The 22,061-nt window shown below is 44.2% G+C and overlaps 1 protein-coding gene across 3 annotated transcripts; it reads left to right on the forward strand.

The window, feature by feature from the left end:
• Positions 1–262: 262 nt before the first annotated feature.
• Positions 263–20,624, forward strand: LOC138953756 (cartilage acidic protein 1-like). 3 transcript variants are annotated; one of them, XM_070325649.1, is made up of 11 exons: positions 263–780; positions 6,784–7,032; positions 9,035–9,135; positions 9,811–9,929; positions 10,436–10,592; positions 11,137–11,250; positions 11,955–12,110; positions 12,819–12,952; positions 14,048–14,279; positions 14,700–15,176; positions 17,379–20,624. In XM_070325649.1, exons 2-11 carry the CDS (start codon positions 6,797–6,799, stop codon positions 17,966–17,968), a joined length of 2,316 nt encoding a protein of 771 aa, XP_070181750.1. In that variant the 5' UTR covers positions 263–780; positions 6,784–6,796; the 3' UTR covers positions 17,969–20,624. The 3 variants fall into 3 exon arrangements, with proteins under 3 accessions (XP_070181750.1, XP_070181751.1, XP_070181752.1); XM_070325650.1 differs by having other exon boundaries at positions 19,652–20,624; XM_070325651.1 differs by having other exon boundaries at positions 266–780; positions 20,524–20,624.
• Positions 20,625–22,061: the final 1,437 nt, after the last annotated feature.

The following is a 22,061-nucleotide window of genomic DNA, read 5'->3' on the forward strand; positions in this document are numbered from 1 at the left end:
AATTCATTGTTCTTCATTGTACTTGCACCAGGGTTAATGAACATTGTGTATAAAATGTTCACTGCATTAATTTGCAATGATTGTACAATTGAAGAGTATACCATGTACAGATATGAACCACAGACAGAACTGAATGAAAAGAAAAGAAGAAAGAGAAAGAGTTCCTGATCCATGTGTGTGCAGAGTGTGTGTGAGTGTGTGTGTGTGTATGTGTGTGTGTGTGTGTGTGTGTGTGTGCATGCAGAGTGTGTGTGTGTGTGTGTATGTGTGTGTGTATGTGAGTTTGTGTGTGTATGTGTGTGTGAGTGTGTGTGTGTGTGTGTGTATGTGTCACACACACACACACAGACAGACACGTCACACACTACACACACACACACACACACTGTGATGCACACACACACACTGGCTCAGCCTGGCTGACATTGACACACACACGCATGCCTTCACACACCGTCTCACACATACACACACACACGTCTTAGCACGCCGAGCACACACACACACACACACACGTACACCGCGCGCGACCGCACGCACGCACGCACACAAGCGCGATCAATCGAGCAAGCCCCGTTACGAAAAGCGTGAGCTAAAAATAACCCAGGGGAATGCCTTATGAAACACCGGTCGAGGTCACGTGCCATAACAGCGAGAGCAAGGCTTGCACACATCGTGTTGGAGCAGACGACACGTTGATGTTATTCACTCACGTGTAGTCTGTTGACTGAACACGTTTGTATAGAACTTCTTTCTGGGGCGATTTTGTTGGGACTTTATGTGAGTACATTTTTATCTGAGTTAGGTTTTGTGTGCATATATGTAGAAAGAACAATGCGCATTTAGTAAACGAGTCAATGACCCGGTTTGCTTATGGAATGCGCTTCACTGTGACCGACCGTGTTGTAGCAAAACGGGCTCTGCGCCCTGCAACTCAAAAACAGCTCAATATTTTGTTGAGATAGATTCCGTGGTGTTTCTACTGGCTTTACACCGGATAACGTTTTCCATGAAAATCAGCAATGCGCTGTTGTGTCAGTTCTCCTAAACTGACCTCAGTGCAACCGGCGCAACAGCTTCGTTAGCCTCGGATAACTTTAGTAATGCACGGCTCTCAGTATCGTTATGTGCGTGTTGGATTTTACGTAAATAATTCTTTTACACGTGTACGAAGTCAAAGTTATAATGAAAAACACATTTCTCCCTATGTGTAGGAAGTGTGTGCTTGCAGTGTGTGTGTGTGTGTGTGTGTACCACGGTGTCCTTTGGTACTTTTCAATCAGTACTACTGAACTGACCATTGCTCGAAAATGTATCTCAGTCCGTCTTCAGAAAATTAATCAAACTGATTCGCTGAAACAGTGAAGAAGTCATAGGCACATGCCAGCTTCTCGGCACTCCCCGCAGGTTAGGGGGAGTCCCATATTGGTTGGGACGAGAAAGAATTTACCCGAGTGCTACCCAGCATGTCGTAAGAGGCGACTAACGGTTCTGTTTCTCCTTTTACCCTTGTTAAGTGGTTCTTGTATAGAATATAGTCAATGTTTGTAAAGATTTTAGTCAAGCAGTATGTAAGAAATGTTAAGTCCTTTGTACTGGAAACTTGCATTCTCCCAGTAAGGTCATATATTGTACTACGTTGCAAGCCCCTGGAGCAATTTTTTTATTAGTGCTTTTGTGAACAAGAAACAATTAACAAGTGGCTCTATCCCATCTCCCCCCTTTCCCCTATCCCATCTCCCCCCTTTCCCCGTCGCGATATAACCTCAAGTTGAACGGTTTAAAACGACGTTAAACACCAAATAAAGAAAGAAAGAAAGAAAGAAAGTTTCTTGGCCCTAATAAACACACGCACACACGTGACTGACACACACACACACACACACTGACACACACGCACATACACACACACACACACACACACTGACACACACGCACATACACACACACACTCACACACACACACACGGCACACAGCTTAATGTGTATGTTAGGGGCTGTTGCTAGTTCAGTTTTCAAGAATTGATGCCACTGATCAGGTCAGTATAACACACAATTCACGGTGACGAAGATTAGCACCGTATAGTATGCAATATGCAACAGTATCGACACTATGGCACAGCGTCTCTGTACTGTTTCGGTCGCGCTTGAAGTCTATTGATTGCGTTCGTGTGGTTTTTGTTTTGCCCCGAAGCAAACAAGAGTATTCGGTATTCTGTTTTACTTCTCTGCCATACAGAAACAGAGTAAAACTATGTTATCTAAATTATTTCTTTATGTTTGTCCGGTGCATCACATTGTGCTGAGGCACATACACACAGACAGACATACGCGGGGCGCCGATAGACAGACAACCAGACAGACAGACAGAGACAGACTGACAGACAGAGACAGACACACACACACATCACACACACACACACAGAAAGACATACGCGGGGCGCCGATAGACAGACAACCAGACAGACAGACACACACACACACACACACATACACACACATACACACAGAAAGACATGTATACGCGGCGGGGCGCCGATAGACAGACAACCAGACAGACAGACAGAGACAGACTGACAGACAGAGACAGACATCACACACATACACATCACACACACGCACACCGTGCACACACACACACAAACACATACTGACACACACACGCACACACACACACACACCATTAGCAAGAGCTACCACCTTGTTGGCAACAGCTTTGATGCTTGTCACGGGAACTGTTTGTTTTTTGCTCTCGTCATCTGCTCAGTTCTGTACAGGAAAGTATCCAAAGCGATGTCCCATTTTGTTCATTTTTGAGTCACTTGAGAAAAAGTGACTATGTAATCGGTCAGTGTTAGTCTGTCCGTCCGGCCGTCCGGACGGCCGGCCGTCCGTAGACACCACCTTAACGTTGGACTTTTCTCGGAAACTATCAAAGCGATCGGGCTCATATTTTGTTTAGTCGTGACCTCCAATGACCTCTACACTTTAACGATGGTTTCGTTGACCTTTGACCTTTTTCAAGGTCACAGGTCAGCGTCAAAGGAAAAATTAGACATTTTATATCTTTGACAAAGTTCATCGGATGTGATTGAAACTTTGTAGGATTATTCTTTACATCAAAGTATTTACATCTGTAGCCTTTTACGAACGTTATCAGAAAAACAAGGGAGATAACTAGCCTTTTCTGTTCGGCAACACACAACTTAACGTTGGGCTTTTCTCGGAAACTATAAAAGTGACCGGGCTCAAATTTTATGTGAACGTGACTCATTGTGTTGTGAATAGCAATTTCTTCCTGTCCATCTGATGCCTCATATAATATTCAGAACTGCGAAAGTGACTCGATCGAGCGTTTGCTCTTCTTGTTGTTTTGGCAATGGCTATTTTGCCGGTACCGCCGGGGCAACGTAGCCTGTAGGCCATGTTGCCGGTACCGGCAAAATAACGATATGTTACGGTAGAGGCTATTTTGCCGGTTGGACGCTGCTGAAGCTAGTAAAGTGAAACGTCTAGTCGGATTCTCCATCTCACAAAGGCAATACACAAGTAATCTTCAATATTTGTAAATTGTATTTCTGATGTGCAAACTTCAAATGCAATTACAACCTTGTCTTATACACGAATAAAAGCCATATTTCTCTCTCTCTCTCTCTCTCTCTCTCTCTCTCTCTCTCTCTCTCTCTCTCTCTCTCTCTCTCTCCCACTCTTGCTCTCTCTCTGTCTCTCTCTCTCTTAAAACACCAAATACACTAATCTAACTGGCAAATATCCGATGATCTCCATGCAAGGAATTAAATACTGGTTATTGTCTCTCTATGATCATTCTCGCTGACTCTCTGTCTCTATGTGTGTGTCATGAATCACATGAAATAGATTGAATATATACGGACGTTGAATATACAACAAGTCATCGTCACATCTCTCTCTCTCTATTATCATTGTCGCTGACTCTCTGTCTCTATGTGTGTGTCATGAATCACATGAGAGAGAGAGAGGAAAGAGAGGAGAGAGAGAGAGAGAGAGAGGGTGGAGAGAGAGAGAGAGAGGGTGGAGAGAAAGAGAGAGAGAGAGAGAGAGAGGGTGGAGAGAGAGAGAGAGAGAGAGAGAGAGAGAGAGCCTCTACTGGCAAAATAGCCTCTACCGTAACATATCGTTACTTTGCCGGTACCGGCAACGTAGCTTACTGGCTACGTTGCCGGTACCGGCAAAATAGCCATTTCGTTTTGTTTTTCAATTTTATATTCTCTATTATCCCAATGCTTGAAAATTCGGGTCGCTTCCTCCCAATGGAAAGCTAGCAGCAACAAGAGTGGCGCTACCCAGGTGTGTGCTTGTTTAGGTGTAATCAGCCACCTGCACTTATGGCAGAATGACCGAGGTCTTTTACGTGCCACTGCACATAAAGTTGACCCGTGTCCGTCCCTCCCGGGATTTACTATGACAGTTTAATTGATAGATCCAACGCAGCCTCTCAGTTAATGAGCTACTCTTTAGTTTGACATCTGACATTTGCTGGGGTTGGATGGTGGTGACGGGGGATATGGGGGTGAGGTGAGATTGACTCGACAGAATTAATGACGCCCATGGTCATCATAAATAGCACATAAGCCTCAACGCTTGTGTTGTCAATCTTTGAAATGACTTTGCCTTGTATTGCATCGAGTTTCTGCACGGTGTTTTTGTATTGTATTACCATGGTAAAATTAATCAGAAGTTGACCTTACTACAGAATTTGCTCAGTGCAATAAATTAATACCTTTTTTCAACATTCTATCTCTGTATTTTATTTCTGCTGTAAATAAGTCAGAAATTGACCGTGCTACCGGACCCGCTAAGTGTATATGTGTTTGATAAATACAGTTTTTCAACATGGCATCACTGTGTTGTATATCAGTGGCTAAATAAATCAAATGTATCTGTACATCTAGATCTAGACCTGTTTAGCATATCAATGCAATAAATACTCCTGTTGTGCTGTCCAGCTTGAAGAATATTTGATGAACCAGCTGCTGTGGCTTGTACACGTAGGCGTGACTCCTGTTCGATACTTGGATTTAACACTCAAAATGACAACCATACTTGACATCTCATTGATGGGACTTGCATATCGCTGCTTGACGCTGCTGGGGATAATGACCTCTGAGAGTGTTCAGTTTGACAGATTCTGTTTCTATTGCTATTTTAGCAAATACATGGGAAAGTATAGTTTTATGTGTGCGTTTCTAGTGTCACACGCGATTGGAAATTAAACCGTTTGTGACTGACATGAATAGGAATACGATCATGCAGCCATAAATGTGTGAATGAATGCAAATGCGCTAGTACGCTATCATACAAAAACAAACACAACTCCAAATGTAAGTTCCTTCCACTGTATTATACAGTTACGATAAACATACACACAAATACATATACACACAATCATGAACATAAATGTTAGGTATTCAAAAATTCAAAGGTTTGAATGCAAAAACAAAGCGAGATTACAATCTCGTGCACAAATTCACTAACAAAACCCTCTACCCTTCACTTATCAGTGTAGCGAAATACACAAACAGTCCGTGAACTCACAGGCACACGATATCTACTTTACTGGTATCGACTCACGGCTCGTGTGTAATCAGAAAAACAGTTACAGTTCATATTCCGGCAGACTCAAATCACCGTCTGCTCTACCTACTAAACACTCATTATATCTTATGTACTTAAGATCTTATAGACATATTGTAACTCTGTTCATACACAGAATTACACAGCGTCTATGGCCGTTCACTAGGAAATGTATCTGAATTCTAATTCCTTCCACTGGCGACCTCGGTCTACTCAGTTCCTTTCGTCCTGTGACCTCTATGGTCCAACTATACGGACAACCATAACCTTGCAATAACTTCGCGAAATCCCGTCGAATTTCAGCTATGCTGGTCTAGAGTTATGATACTTCGGCGGCTTCTCAGATCATTCACACTTGTCATCTGGCCACTATCTCCCTCTCAGACCGGTTATACGACGCACTGTTACGTGCTTTCCTGTCGCAATCCGGGCTTCCTCCCTCCCGGCCGATTACTTGGACAACCCCTCAATGTCCAAGGACAGTAGTGGTAAAGTGTAACAATACCCTTGTTGCGATTTACATCAACTATTCTCGGTCAGTGAGCTGAACTCACAGTGCGTGCCACACACTTTGCTATGTCACACTATATCTCTGGTTAGCGCTCTAAAACCGTGGAAGATATCACTGTCAAACTTTGCCTGTTACAGTGTTATTCGTGATTTCCTTCACAAAATGTGTTAGTATATATATTCACATAGGCTTGAAACATAAGACGACAAAAAGTAAAAAGTTACTAAAATCTTGTATGCCAATTATTTAGTTAGTCAGTTACTTAGTTAGTTACTTAGTTAGATAGTTTCTTCCTTCTGTTCTTTCTTCCTTTTCTTGTTCTTTAGTTTTGTGTGTGAGACAGTTTTACTCATTTCTGGATCTCTACTTGTTCAATGCTTCTAACAGGAAAACAGCACAGACAGTTATACAAAGAACGGATTGTGCAACCTGTTGTCTACTTCTGACAAGAAAATATTCCAGTCAGTCTCAATTTTATGTTCCAGTTATGTCAAGCTTTGGCACTAATGCTAATATACGATGTTCGGACGGAAATAACCGTCTGTCAGGTTCTGCCTCAAGAAAAGCAAGAGTATTCACTCATTCCTAACCCATACAAATCCGACAGAGTTATTTCCTGAGTTCGTCCATTGTATAACCCTTTTTTTTCCCACGGGCAGATAATCGCAGGAGATGCAGTCTTTGCTGAGACGTGGCTTGAGAAGGCGAGTTCCGCTGGGAATGCTTGGATCCCTGGTGGCTTGCGGAGTTTTGACGTGTCAGTTTGCCAGCTGTGCGCAGGGGCAGACAAGCGGGGGCATGTTCCGGGACAGGAGCGAGTTGATTCCCTTCAGCACGAGGCAGCTGAACTACGGGGTGGCTGTGTCCGATGTGGATGACGATGGCGAGATGGAGTGGATCGTGGCTGGGTGAGTCTTCTTCAGCTAACTGTACACCCTCTCAATATCAGGACGAAGACGACTTCAGCTAACTGTACACCCTCTCAATATCAGGACGAAGACGACTTCAGCTAACTGTAAACCCTCTCAATATTAGGACGAAGACGACTTCAGCTAACTGTACACCCTCTCAATATTAGGACGAAGACGACTTCAGCTAACTGTAAACCCTCTCAATATTAGGACGAAGACGACTTCAGCTAACTGTAAACCCTCTCAATATTAGGACGAAGACGACTTCAGCTAACTGTACACCCTCTCAATATTAGGACGAAGACGACTTCAGCTAACTGTAAACCCTCTCAATATTAGGACGAAGACGACTTCAGCTAACTGTAAACCCTCTCAATATTAGGACGAAGACGACTTCAGCTAACTGTAAACCCTCTCAATATCAGGACGAAGACGACTTCAGCTAACTGTACACCCTCTCAATATCAGGACGAAGACGACTTCAGCTAACTGTACACCCTCTCAATATCAGGACGAAGACGACTTCGGGAAGTCTACTTCACGATGCTGGCTGCATGAAGCTTTGGCGGCACTACATTTTCGGTAAAAAGATTTTCGCGAAGTCGACTTTGGGCTCAATTAAGGAAGGACTTTAAGCCTGTCCTCAGCTGGGCGAGGTCGACTACGCTACTTCTCGAAGCCTGCCGCGCGAAGCTTTTGCACTGAAAATAATGGTTATGTGAAAGTATCAGTATAGGATCCAGACATTTTGAGGGGCACATTTATATTTGTCGTGTAGTGAATGTATGTAGAGGTTACATGCCGAGTCTCAGTGATTATCAAAAATAATGGTCGAAGTTAGCGGATCATGAAAAATGCGAGCTTTAGCGAGCTTTTTCATGACCGCGAACTGAGACCATTATTTTTGATAATCACTGAGACGAGGTGTGTAACCTCTTTATTCCTCCTTTCTTCAGTTATTCAAAGAAAAGAGGAGGTTTTTTGCGAAAGTTTGATCGAATCCTATTCACTCAACCAGTCAACCTGCGCAGGCGATCGATTAATGCGCGGTTGTATAGTTCCGTGCAAATCATTCCATTCTGTTAACACTTCTTGTCAGTTTTCCTATTTTGGACTAAAATCAAGTACACAGATATGCTGTTATTCTGCTGTGGCGGCAAAGGCAGATATTGTGTGTTCTGTATATGTTTTGGTATCGGTTAGGATAATGTTCTTTCGTCAAATGGGACTAGCAGACGAACTTTTGCACCCGTGTTCCAACGTTAAAAACTGTATGAAGTTAAGTTTTCTGGGGAAAATAGTGTATGAAACCGCTTTATGTTGTTTAAATTGAGATGTGTGCATTTGGTTGCGTGTGATCTGTTTATTAAATGAAATATTGTTGAAAACTGACCGTCGGATTGCAGTCTGTTGTCGAAGAAACTGAGTGAAAAGAAGGGGAACTACTCTTGTCGCTAGACAAAGTATGAGTTACTTGCCTTGGGAAATTGCTTGTGATGAACGTCTGATCTAGATTCAGAAAACAACCGAACTCATGGATTTTATATGGAGATTCATGTGTTCAGGCCTGTAGTTGTTAATTTAAATGCGGTATGTTTGTATTGTTTGCTCCAGAGATGTATACTTCGTACATTAGAGCGTTCGGAACTTTTCAGTCGCAAAAAGTAGTACCGAAACAGAACAACCTCTCAACCCATTGCACTATCGAGGATTCAGGCTGTTGCTGGGTCGTTATTTGTTTGGTTGCTGGGTCATTATCGAAAAATAACTACCCCTACAAGTTTACAGAGGTAAAGAAGCAGAGGGGGGAATAAAAGTCTTTATATACCTTTCTTTTTACGATAGTGGTGCTGTAGTTGTGTTGTAATACATGTATTTGAAAAGAGAAAAAAAGAAGAAGCTTTAGCACTGAGTTTTCAGTAAAAAGACTACTTCTGGAGATTTCTAGTTCCTTGATGTTCGTTATATTTTTCAGTAATGTGTGTGTTCTCTGCTACAGATTTAATGGCCCCAACCTTATTCTGAAGCTGGACAAGACCACAGGCCGGTACATCAACCTGACAGACGATGACAGGTTCAAACCCCTCACAGACCCGGGAGGTAAGTAGCCTACACTACGTAGGGACGAGCGTCGGTTTTGAATATGACGATGTGGTGGTATGGCAGTTATAAGAAACAAATCTAACAGACGGCTAACGTTCCAAACTTCAGAATAAAAAACAATACATGTAGGTTGTTCTGTACATTAACAATAACCTTAATTCTTGTTTTTCGATTCTGTCAGTTGTGTGAGTCTGTTTAAGAAATAGATCAGCGTAGCCAGTCGTTCACAAGTTACATTTCCATTGAAACATATGAGGACAGTCAGGCAGACAGAGTGAGTGGTTGTCAATTTGTAGAGACAAAAAAGGAAGAGGTCAACTCACAACTAGGTATGCATGCAGAGAGAGAGAGAGAGAGAGAGAGAGAGAGAGAGAGAGTCAGAGACAGAGACAGAGAATCAGACAGAGACAGGCAGAGAGAGACAGAGAGAGACAGAGAGAGAGAGACAGAGAATCAGACAGAGACAGGCAGAGAGAGAGACAGAGACAGAGACAGAGAATCAGACAGAGACAGGCAGAGAGAGAGTGAGAGTGAGAGAGACATAGAGACAGAGAGAGAGTTCTCTAAATGAATACGCAGTACATGTTGGTACCAACAGGACAACAATCAACCTGTTCTATGTGTGTGTATTTATGCCTGTCTGTCTGAGTGTCTACGCGGTTGCATGTCCAGGTGCAGCCATCGGCGTGTGTGCCTGTGACATTGACGGGGACGGACGGGAGGAGATCTACTTTTTGAACACCAACGGTCGCTACAGCGGCCCCAAACAGTACAAGGACAAGCTGTTCAAGGTACGTCGGCTGCTCCGTTCTCTTCACAGTTTTTTTTGCAAATTCTTCATTCTTTTTTTTCTTTCGAAATTTTTTCTGATGCCTTGTTGTAAGCTTATTCAAACCCTTACACTTGATCCTGTCGAATATAAAGGAATGATAAGCTTTTGAAACAGCTGTGTCTTGAAATCGAAAGGTATTGTCAGTGACAGTGTGTTGTCGCTGGGGCAATCAGGCGGCTGTGTGGATGCCCGAATGGCGATTTGTCTCTTGTCTTGCTTTACGGGACGGACACGGGTCAACTTTATGTGCAAACCCAGAGACGGTATCCCACCCCCGTGTAACCACAGTGGCACGTAAAAGACCTCGGCCATTCTGCCATAAGTGCAGATGGATGATATACCACATAAACGACGCATACACTTGTTTATCAAACTTAAAGTCGGAGTGAAACCCGGGAACATGCCCCTAATGGCTTTGCCGTGAGGGCGTAAAACTTGAATTTCTCTCTCTTGCTTCACGTGCAGTGGCGGCGCGGTGCTGACGGGGTGGAGAGGTACGAAGACCTGTTTGCTGATGGCGGCAATGACGCCGCTCTGTCCATGTTCGCTGGCCGTTCTGTGGCCGCCGTTGACCGCAAGGGCACGGGCAAATACTCCGTCATCCTCGCCACCTACGGACAGTGTGAGTTGTCTGTCTTGGATTGGACGAGCGCTCGAGCATGCATGCGCACAGAAAAGCACACACACCGGCACACACACACACACACATACACAGTCAAGCACACTCTCTCTCTCTCCCCCCCCCTCTCTCTCTCTTCCCCCCTCTCTCTCTCTCTCTTCCCCCTCTCTCTCTCTCTCTCTCGCCCTCTCTCTTTCTCTCTCTCTTTTTCTCTCTCTTTTTCTCTCTCGCCCTCTCTCTCTCTCTCTCTCTCTCTCTCTCTCTCTCTCTCTCTCTCCATATCCCTCATTGCCTACATATATAAATTATGTCTCTCTCTCCCAAGTATTGTTGAATGTTTGTCAGCTGAGCTGCTACTCTGCCCTTGACATCTTTCAATGTAAATGTGTGTTGTCAGAAGGTCAGGGTGATGTCAATGTAAATGTGTGTTGTCAGAAGGTCAGGGTGATGTCAATGTAAATGTGTGTTGTCAGAAGGTCAGGGTGATGTCAATGTAAATGTGTGTTGTCAGAAGGTCAGGGTGATGTCAATGTAAATGTGTTGTCAGTCGGTCAGGGAGAGTTCGGGCTGATCGAGATGGACGAGGAGCGGTCAGACGTGGCCAGTGGCCGCATTGTGCTGAAGAACGTGGCGCAGGAGGCCGGTATCGCCGTGTCCACTGGTCAGTAGCACAAACCATACTGCTCATGTAGCTCTTGTCAGTGTCTGAAACATTACTGGTGATGATTTTGTTGATTTGAAAACGACGACGACAGCGATATTGTTGTCGGTGATGCATCATTTTAAAGAAAGTTAGATGATAAAGGGAGGGAGGGAGGACGCAGACGTGGGAGACAACGGAAGAGTTGGTCCGACAACGTCAAGGAATGGACGCCGCTGAGCTTCTCTGACCTGGCGCCAGCCCCCGATAGAACAGCCTGGATAAGGGTTTCTTCCTCCACCGCCCTGTTGTCCCCCCAACAACTGCCACAGTTAGGGGACTGATGATGAGATGATAACGTGGGTATCACTGTGCTCGGATGGGGGCAATGGTGAGAGTGTTTGTACGCAGTGAGGTGTTCTGTCAGTCATAATGTTATTTGTTAGGACATGTATTTTAATGTTAATAATGTTGTGTTGCATCTGTCTTTTCTTTTATGTACCACCACTGCAACTTCTTATGCTGGACATAATAAAGTTAATTTTATGTTATGTTATTGATTGGGAGAGGGTTAGAGGAAGAGCATGAAGACGACGACAAAATTAATACGATTTCTCGAGTCAGTCGTCAAGTTTGTCTTACGTAATTTGCCAGGTTTTGGTTACTTTTCCCAAAGAGCAACATACATGTGTGCGTTGGCAAAAAGTTATCGATTTTTTGTTTAGGCGGTCGCGGAATAACAGTTGGCCCCATCATAGGAACTGATGGACACTCTGACATTTTCTTTGACAACGAGGGAGGCAGCCGCTCCAATCCTCCTGAGAACAAACTGTTTGTGAACGATGGAAATGGCCGTTTTACAGACGTCGCTGCCAGCAAAGGTGAGAACACATATATTTGGAGGGGTGGGGAGTTTGAGAGAGAGAGAGAGAGAGAGAGAGAGAGAGAGAGAGAGAGAGAGAGAGAGAGAGAGAGAGAGAGAGAGAGAGAGAGAGAGAGAGAGAGAGAGGTAAAATTAAGTCTCCAGTGTGCCAGGAGAGATGTTTTAGCAGACGGAGAGAGAGGGAGGAAGGAAGAGAGAGAGAGAGAGAGAGAGAGAGAGAGAGAGAGAGAGAGAGAGAGAGAGAGAGATTGGTAAAATTAAGTCTCCAGTGTGCCAGGAGAGATGTTTTAGCAGACGGAGAGAGAGGGAGGAAGGAAGAGAGAGAGAGAGAGAAAGAGAAAGAGAGAGAGAGAGAGAGAGAGAGAGAGAGAGAGAGAGAGAGAGAGAGAGAGAGAGAGAGAGAGAGAGAGAGAGAGAGAGAGAAGCCGGAAGAGAGAGAAGGAAGCGAGAGAAGGAAAGAGAGAGTGGGAGAACAGAGAAAGAAAGACTGACACTGAACTTTATTTTACAAGGATACAGATTTTAAGGCAGAGAGAGAAAGAGAGAGCAAGCAAGTGGATTGATGTGTGCATGTGTCCGTGCACACCTACTAACCTGCCTGCACGGTTGCGCACGTTTGTGGCTGAGGTTCCTACCCTCATGTGATTATCGTACAAGTCTGCTGTTGCTAAGATTTGACTTCAAGCTTGTTTCGTCTGTCCACCAGGCCTGGCCGATCCATCTCCCGGTCGCGGTGTGGCGCTGGCGGACTTCAACAACGATGGCCGTGTGGACCTCGTGTACGGCAACTGGATGAACCCGCACAAACTCATGATCCAGCAGGCCAACGGTAACTTCCAGGTCAGTGGACTGCAGAACATATTGATGGCGTCATCAATCAGTCATGGGAAACCCCACAATGGGTGGTGGTAGGCGTCAGTGCCTGAATGACAGACCACACCGACAGTGGCGAATTCTGGTTTGACACTATATTCTGACGTTGGTCAAAGTAGAATATGCTCTTCGCGCCATGAAAATCCCTAACATAAAACTTACTTTCCCTAAATTCATTTTAGCAAAACGTGTTAGTGGTAAGGTTACACTTAATCAAGTGATTGCCGAAGCTGCAATTATGCGACTTTATTCGCACCTCTCATGACGGGGATGCCTGCTATTGCTGGGTTGACCATCACGAGTTGAAATATAGTAGTCAAATTCAACACAATATATAATGCAGCAAGCACTACAGTGGTTTGTGGTTATTATTCTAACTTTTGCAGTTTGTATCTATCATACTGACTTTTGTCGTTTGTGGTTATCATACTGACTTCGTAATGTTCAGTTATCTTACTAACTTCGTATTTTAAGGTTATTAAACTGCCTTCGTAGTTCCTGTAGTTATCATACTGAATTTGTATTTTGTGGTTATTCTATATGTAATAACTTCGAACTGTGTGGTTATTCAACTGTCTTTGTAAGTTTTGGTTAACTTCGTTATTTGTGGTTATCATACTGACTTCTTCTACCGGCACGGTTGGCCTAGTGGTAAGGCGTCCGCCCCGTGATCGGGAGGTCGTGGGTTCGAACCCCGGCCGGGTCATACCTAAGACTTTAAAATTGGCAATCTAGTGGCTGCTCCGCCTGGCGTCTGGCATTATGGGGTTAGTGCTAGGACTGGTTGGCGGTCCGGTGTCAGAATAATGTGACTGGGTGAGACAGGAAGCATGTGCTGCGACTTCTGTCTTGTGTGTGGCGCACGTTAAATGTCAAAGCAGCACCGCCCTGATATGGCCCTTCGTGGTCGGCTGGGCGTTAAGCAAACAAACAAACAAACAAATACTGACTTCTGTAGTTTGAGGTTTCTCTATTGACCTCAACATGTGTGGTTATTCTACTGACTTCGTTATCTGTGGTTGTTATGCTGACTTCGTAGTTGAGTGTTATTATTGTGTTCAGGACAAGGCCTCTTCCGAGATGGCCGAGTCGTCTCCCATCCGCACCGTCATCGCAACCGACTTCGACAACGACGGCGTGCAAGAGGTCTTCTACAACAACATCGTCTACTCGGGAGGCAGCTCGCCCGAGACCTGGAAAAACCGGCTCTTCCGCGTCACACCAGCAGGTGCTGACGTCACTATTTCTAAACTGGACGTTGGTGACGCTTTGGAACCCGATGGATACGGCACAGGTAATGCTGAAGATTTAAAGTCCATAGATCTCATAGCACTGCGGGTTTCTGGAAGATTGTTTTGCGATACATATTGTATTAAAACTGCTATCGCACTTGTAAAGTTCGATGCTTGATCAGATGAGTTTTATGGAGCCGTTTTCTCCTATGCTCCAAAAAGTCTTATTCAAATTACATTTGCTTGAGACAGATTCAGAATGTCTTCTTCTTGTTGTTTATCGGCGTATTCTCGTCCTCGCTCATGTCGACGCTCAATAACAACAGTGTCAAAGACATTTGCATGTGACTGCATGAAGAAGATAGTTTCCGTTCGTTGAAGGGTTTACTTGTATCCTGCCTTTCTAATGGTTAGGAGCGAGTGCAATAAAGGTAGTGTGCAAACAGTAGTCAACATGGACTAACAAAACACGATTTCCCCAGGCGGCGCGGTGGCGGACATGAACGGTGACGGACAGCTGGAGCTGTTGTTGTCTCACGGCGAGTCGCGCGAGCAGGACCTCAGCCTCTATGACGTCACACAGGGCGGCAACAACCATTGGCTGCGAGTCTTGCCACTCACGCGATTCAGCGCCCCCGCGCGTGGCGCCAAGGTCACCGTGACCCTGACGGACAACACCCAGCTGACACAGGTGGTTGACGGGGGCTCCGGGTACCTGTGCCAGATGGAACCAGTGGCGCATTTTGGTCTTGCATCTCAGCAGGCCGAGCGGCTCAGGATCCAATGGCCGGACGGACGCGTCCTGGAACAGGATCTGAGCTCCGGAGATCAAGACAAGCTCCACAGGATCTCCTACCCCTCTGGAGGAGGGTCCGGGAATACGGGGTATCAAGTGCAGGGATCTGAATCCTCTGGAGGATCGGGATCGGCCACCGGAGGCGCCGCCACGGGGCAGACAGGTACGGATAATGAGACAGGCGGGAGAGTTTGGTCCGATGAGTTGTGACCACAGCATGCCCTAGACCTGTCTCTTGTTTGAGTTCAAGTTCTGTGGGTGCACGAGGGGGATCTGTTGCGTTAGTGTGCATGTTGAGTGAGAATGTGTTCAATGTGATATTTTTGGGTTGCATTTGAAATAAGATGTATGTAAGATGTATGTAACTGGAGGAATTGTGCAGATGAAGGAAAAAATCGTGTAAGACTACCCGGACATGTCGTAAAGTAACAAAGAGAGAGAGAGAGCGAGACAGACAGACACAGACAGAACGAGAGAGAGAGAGAGAGAGAGAGCGAGACAGACAGACACACGGACACACACACTGATAGGCACAGACAGAACGAGAGAGAGAGAAAGAGAGAGCGAGACAGACAGACACACAGACAGGCACAGACAGAACGAGAGAGAGAGAGAGAGAGAGAGCGAGACAGACAGACACACGGACAGACACACTGACAGGCACATACAGAACGAGAGAGAGAGAAAGAGAGAGCGAGACAGACAGACACACAGACAGGCACAGACAGAACGAGAGAGAGAGAGAGAGAGAGCAAGACAGACAGACACACGGACAGACACACTGACAGGCACAGACAGAACGAGAGAGAGAGAGAGAGAGAGAGAGCGAGACAGACAGACACACGGACAGACACACTGACAGGCACAGACAGAACGAGAGAGAGAGAGAGAGCGAGACAGACAGACACACGGACAGACACACTGACAGGCACAGACAGAACGAGAGAGAGAGAGAGAGAGCGAGACAGACAGACACACGGACAGACACACTGACAGACACAGACAGAACGAGAGAGAGAGAGAGAGAGAGAGAGAGAGAGAGAGAGAGAGAGAGCTGTTAAATCTGGTCAAACTAATCCTTGAGGTGTCTCATTTTGTGGTGCTATATCTAATAATTATGTTAAAGGTTATACTGGTATGCACATTATTCTATTTAATCGTTTATTAGTAATGATTCGCATGCTCTGTTTGATTCAGTCTATTGTTTTCCCTTTTCTTATTTTGACTTTGTTTTTGTTTTGTTTTGGGCATACACAACCTGTTCTGTGCACACTTGTTTTGCCAGTTAATTCCTTCAGTAGATGCCTGCAAAGCGATCTTGACCTATTAATTTTGAAGATAAATTTAGTGTGCTCTCTTTGCATGAACTATAATAATTTTCTCTGTTTGCATGTATTTCTTTGGGGATTTTTGTGTAAAGTGAGGTTTCCCCAGACATCATTTCTAACCCAAATAGTATCCATTTATACCAAGCGTTGATATTCATGTACATGACGCCTCTTGCTTTTGTTGCGTGCATAGATAGTACTAATAACACTTAAAAACGACGATATTTGCATAGATGTGCTAATTACAAATACACTTTGGTGTGTGTTTCTGCGCTCTACTTACAACGGCGGTGTCTACATTTCTCTAAATTAGTAAGTTGTATCATACGTGTATGCGATTGACAGGTGTTTTGTTTTACCTGTTGTTTGTTTCTGCAAGAATGGTTTCTTTATTGATGTTATTGTGAATTACCAATTTGAATGAATAAAATTGACAAATCGCACTGATTGACAAGAATGTCTTTCTTTAAAAAGAAAACATTCTACGCACAGAGAGAGAGAGAGAGAGAGAGAGAGAGAGAGAGAGAGAGAGAGAGAGAGAGAGAGAGAGAGAGAGAGAGAGAGAGAGAGAGAGAGAGAGAGAGAGAGAGAGAGAGAGAGAGAGAGAGAGAGAGAGAGAGAGAGAGACGTATGGTTTATTCATTATGCCATTGCCCTTTATGATGAGAGAGAGAGAGAGAGAACGGGAAATATACGCCAAGCACAGGTCGGATTACTTTATTGAACATAAATTTATACTATTAATGCTGTTCTGACGGCTTTTGCGCTCGGTGTAAGCCATAATTAGTACCGCAGGACTGGACGTTCTAACACAGACTTATAACAGCTTGTACGTTTTCCCACGCGAAGCACGCGGAGGACTGCGCATGCTTCAATCACCTGCAGTGTTAACCAGCTTAGTTGCCTGTATTGCTCTGCTCCGCTCTGTTTCTAACTTTCCACGTACATCCAAAGCCTTGTCGGGTGAACATGTACCTCGAACCTTGCAGGTTGAAACGAATGGCAGTCCAACGGCAATGTTTCCAATGCTTTTGCAGTTCCTTCAAGAAACAGGGGCACATATCCAGGTAGCGGAGGAAGCTACGCAAACAGAGACCCATACCGAAGCTCCGGCAATAGAGGCACCAACCCGGGCACTGCCAGTTCAGGAACCTCCTCAGGCAACGGTCGAGGAACTAACTCAGGCACTGCTAGTAGAACAATCTACTCTGAAACTGTCAACAGGGGAACTGACTCCAGCACGGCCAACAGAGGCACATACACCAACAACAGAGCTACAGACAGCAGAAGGACCAATGCAGGCAACTCCATGGGTACCAATGTGGGCAGTGTCAACAGAAGAACCAGCTCAGGCAGATCCAACCCAGACGTTGCAAATACCGATTCCGGGACCTGTGCAACAGTGCGCGTAAGAAACTACGTCCGTGATGACGCCACCGGATGTTACAGCGCTCGGCCAATGAGGATGGGCCAATGCCAGGGTACGTGCACGGCTGGAGGGAGATGCTGTCAGCCACGATCGGAGCGATTTCGGAATCTTATGTTTGCCTGCAGGAACGGATCCCGATACAGGAAGACGGCCAAAGTTGGTGTCAGGCGTTGTCGCTGTTCTCGTTGCCCGGCGTAAATTCGAACACTGACTTGTAGCACGTGACATGACGAACATCCATCACAAATTTGCTGTGTTTGGTTTAAACAGTGTTTTATTCAAATACAAATTTACAAAGCCATGACATCTATGTTTTAATAAAGGAGCACAACAAGATAAACTTACGAATGTGCTCTTTGAGACAAAATAATGAATTGGCGGACGATATTGTAAATTTGCTGTGTTTGACCTTATGTTTCTGACGGAAACGAAGCTTTACGTTTTGTCAAGCCAGACTTCGACACTTTGCATGTATAGGATACGTATTATACCCAAGTAAACATGTGTATGCTTTTTCATTATTAACCAATGACATAATGATAAGCAATGAAAAAAACTCGCATCCGTTTCACTAAACGGAAGATACATGCTGCATGTTGTTAAGTTTTGAAATGGACGGCATGGAAACTTGCAGGAGTCAGCGTATTATGTAGCTCTCTCTCTCAGTTTAGTATGTTCTCAGTTTTAGAGCTCGATTTTTTTGTTATCACGAGTCGAAGAGCTGTGTAGTTAGAGAAGTTGCAAGAGACTGCAGATGAGAAGAAGTAGAACAAGATAACAATGAAAATATACAAAGAAAATGTACTCACCAGAAACATGGACACTCGTGTTCATGTTGGATTGTCCATGTTTTTGCTGTTTAGTTATTAATGCAATTCTAAACAAAGATACTTATATGTCAAAGGATTAGATAGCTACACTAAAACGTTTGGCTTAGTAAAGTCAATATCAGCCTCCACATGTTTGCACGGTCCGTAGAAAAATACGTGTCCTTCGCTAGGCCCTACTAACGTACAGGTGTTGGGTTGTGGCAACTAACATCTTCCCCTGTAATCTATCGGTGGATATGTAATTTAGAGGTGAAAGTTGCAAGCTGTTTTCTCTTTCCTTCCCCGTTTCTCTTCGTTATTGTCTCTTTGTTCGTTATTTCTCTGTGTGTTAGCCGATCTTTATTTGTCAATCAGTGAGGTTTTTACCCCACTTCTTTCATTAAGTCAAGTTTTTACACCCCCGGTATAGGGGTGTGTATAGGATTCGGTCGATGTGTTTGTTTGTTTGTGTTCGCATATAGATCTCAAGAATGAACGGACCGATCGTCACCAAACTTGGTGAACAGGTTCTATATATTCCTGAGACGGTCCTTACAAAAATTGGGACCAGTCAAACACACGGTTAGGGAGTTATTGGTGGATTAAGATTCTACAAGGACTTATAGAGGGACATATTAATGGTCAAAGGGAAATAACCCTCTCAGTTGGTGGCAGTGAGAATGGTAAGGACGGGGGTGTTTTTCCTACCTCGGAGGAATTTCTTGTTTTTCTTGTTTTCTCTGTCGTCTTCTCGAATAGACGAGTTCCGGAAATAACTGTGTCGGTTTGAAAGGGTTGTGACAGAGTGAATGTTCTTGCTTTTAGTGAGGCAAACTTTCCACACATCCTTGTCCACGTGTGTCAGACACACCCCTCGCTAGTGACTGGTCTAGCAATTACTTCACGTGGGAAAGTTTGCCTCAATTCAAGCAAGAGTATTCACTCTTTGACAACCCATTCGAACCCGACGAATTATTTTCGAACATCGTTTATTAGATGCAAAATATCATCTGCATTATTGTGAATGTGACAATTTTGTGCACGGACTATTTTTGGTTTGGTTGCAATCTAGGAAAATCCGCTGTCTTGGGATTGGTTCTTGGGACTCTTGGAGTCGCTCTGAGGTGACGTCACATCTATGATGTCGGCATGACATTTTGACTCTTTTGATGGAGGAATTCTGCATGCGTGGCTGACGGTTCTGCAGTTGTTCAGGAATCTCAGTTGGATCACGGATGCAATCAGAGAGAGAGAGAGAGAGAGAGAGAGAGAGAGAGAGAGAGAGAGAGAGAGAGAGAGAGAGAGAGAGAGAGAGTGTGTGTGTATGTGCGTGCGTGCGTGTGTGTGTGTGTGTGTGTGTGTGTGTGTGTGTGTGTGTGTGTGTGTGACATGTGTGCACATGGACAATCAGGTGTACGTTATGTACATAACTTGTCAGAAGTACTCATAAAACATGCGAAGTCAGTGACATATAAGGTCAACATTGGGCGGCAAATAAACTTCGCCGCGGATACACCTGTATATGCTGCCTTTCCCTTTTGATATCTACGACATTTTGGAACGTTTATATGTTTAGTTGTAGTTGGTGTTTGGCGGAACTGCACAAGTCGTTCTTTTTTTGTTTTCGCTTTTACACAAAATCAAAACACTGCTGACGTATTAATGAATCTTTGATAGGATTGTTGAAAGAAGGCCACAGATCTTCTACTTAAAGTAAAAAAAAAACCCGTTACAACATTGATTTTTAAAAAATATACACAAAATAAGTGCAGTATGATTTGCTTACACAGTTGGAACTGTCTTGTGAATTATCGCTGTATAAGTTGTATTCTTTGATTGTTAATCATGTACTTGTCTATTTTGACAATGGATCACTCTTTCTCACGAACGGAACATTAGATTAGAAGAACATTTAAAAAATGCACGTTTGTTTCTATTTTTCAGCATGATTAATATCAGGACTATCAGACAACGCGAAACTATTTGCAAGGCCTGTAAGTGTGTGGTTTTTGCTGCTGCAATTAAAGACAAGTTTGAAAAATGAACGTTGTCTTGTGTGTCTGTCTGTGTCGTGTCTGTCTGTGTGTCTGCGGCGCTGGTATTAGTCTGTGTGTGAGTGCGATACTGTATATCAGTGGTATTAGTATTTGTCTCTGTGTGTCTGTCGGTTTGTGTGAGGGAGGGGGGGTAGTGTGTGTGTGTGTGTGTGTGTGTGTGTGTGTGTGTGTGTGTGTGTGTGTGTGTGTTTGTTTTCCTGCGTGCGTGCGCGCGTGCGTGCGTCTATCTGTATTTGTGCGTATGTATGTGAAACAAAGTGACGTCACATGATCCGCATACCGCTAGTAATCTCTTGTCGACGAAAACATATATCATGTTACCCGCAGCGTTCGTTACCCTTGGGTAACTTGCATTTACCAACTAGTCTCCAAGTCTAGTGTCTGTCTGTGTGTCTGGCTGGTCACATTGTGTGTCTGTGTGTGAGCGCGATACTGTATATCAGTGGTAGAGTGCATCTTTTAGTATTTGTCTGTGTGTGTTTGTGGGAGGGGGGAGGTAGGGTTTGTTTGTGTGTGTGTGTGTGTGTGTGTGTGTGTGTGTGTGTTTGCCTGCGTGCGTGCCGCGTGCGTGCGTGCGTCTTGTATAGAATATAGTCAATGTTTGTAAAGATTTTAGTCAAGCATTATGTAAGAAATGTTAAATCCTTTGTACTGGAAACTTGCATTCTCCCAGTAAGGTCATATATTGTACTACGTTGCAAGCCCCTGGAGCAATTTTTTGATTGGTGCTTTTGTGAACAAGAAACAATTAACAAGTGGCTCTATCCCATCCCCCCCTTTCCCCGTCGCGATATAACCTTGAACGGTTGAAAACGACGTTGAAAAACACCAAATAAAGAAAGAAAAAAAGAAAGATCCGCATACCGCTAATTTCTTGTCGACGAAACATATACATGACATGTATCATGTTACCGGGCCCGCAGCGTTCGTTGCCCTTGGGTAACTTGCATTCACTACTTGTGCAGTACATTAGGTCAACAACTGGGGCATGTCAACATGACCTGTTAAGAAACCTTCCCCCGAACAGCTCCGCGCTATTCTAACAAAAGCAAAAGCAAGCGCACCCTGTTCTGTAAAATTCTGGTTACATAAATATAATATTTCCTTTGACGAAAAATATTTGCTCTTGGCAACTAAATGTACAAGCGAGGAAAGATTAAAGTTGATTCAATGGGAATTATTACATAATATTTACCCCACAAACATTTTACTCCACAAGATGAAAAAAGAAAATAATTTGTTGTGTAGTCTTTGTAACGAAATAGATTATATTGAACACTTTTTTGGAAATGTAGAAAAATGAAGTTATTTTTGTGAACATGTTATTAGAAGTATTTTTGTTAATACGAAAGAAAATGTTATATTAACAGAACATGATGTATTGTTTGGTTATTTACCAGGAATGCATACCCCAACAAACAAAAT

The sequence above is a fragment of the Littorina saxatilis genome, linkage group LG17 (assembly GCF_037325665.1).
Source record: "Littorina saxatilis isolate snail1 linkage group LG17, US_GU_Lsax_2.0, whole genome shotgun sequence".
Taxonomy (NCBI): Eukaryota; Metazoa; Mollusca; class Gastropoda; order Littorinimorpha; family Littorinidae; genus Littorina; species Littorina saxatilis.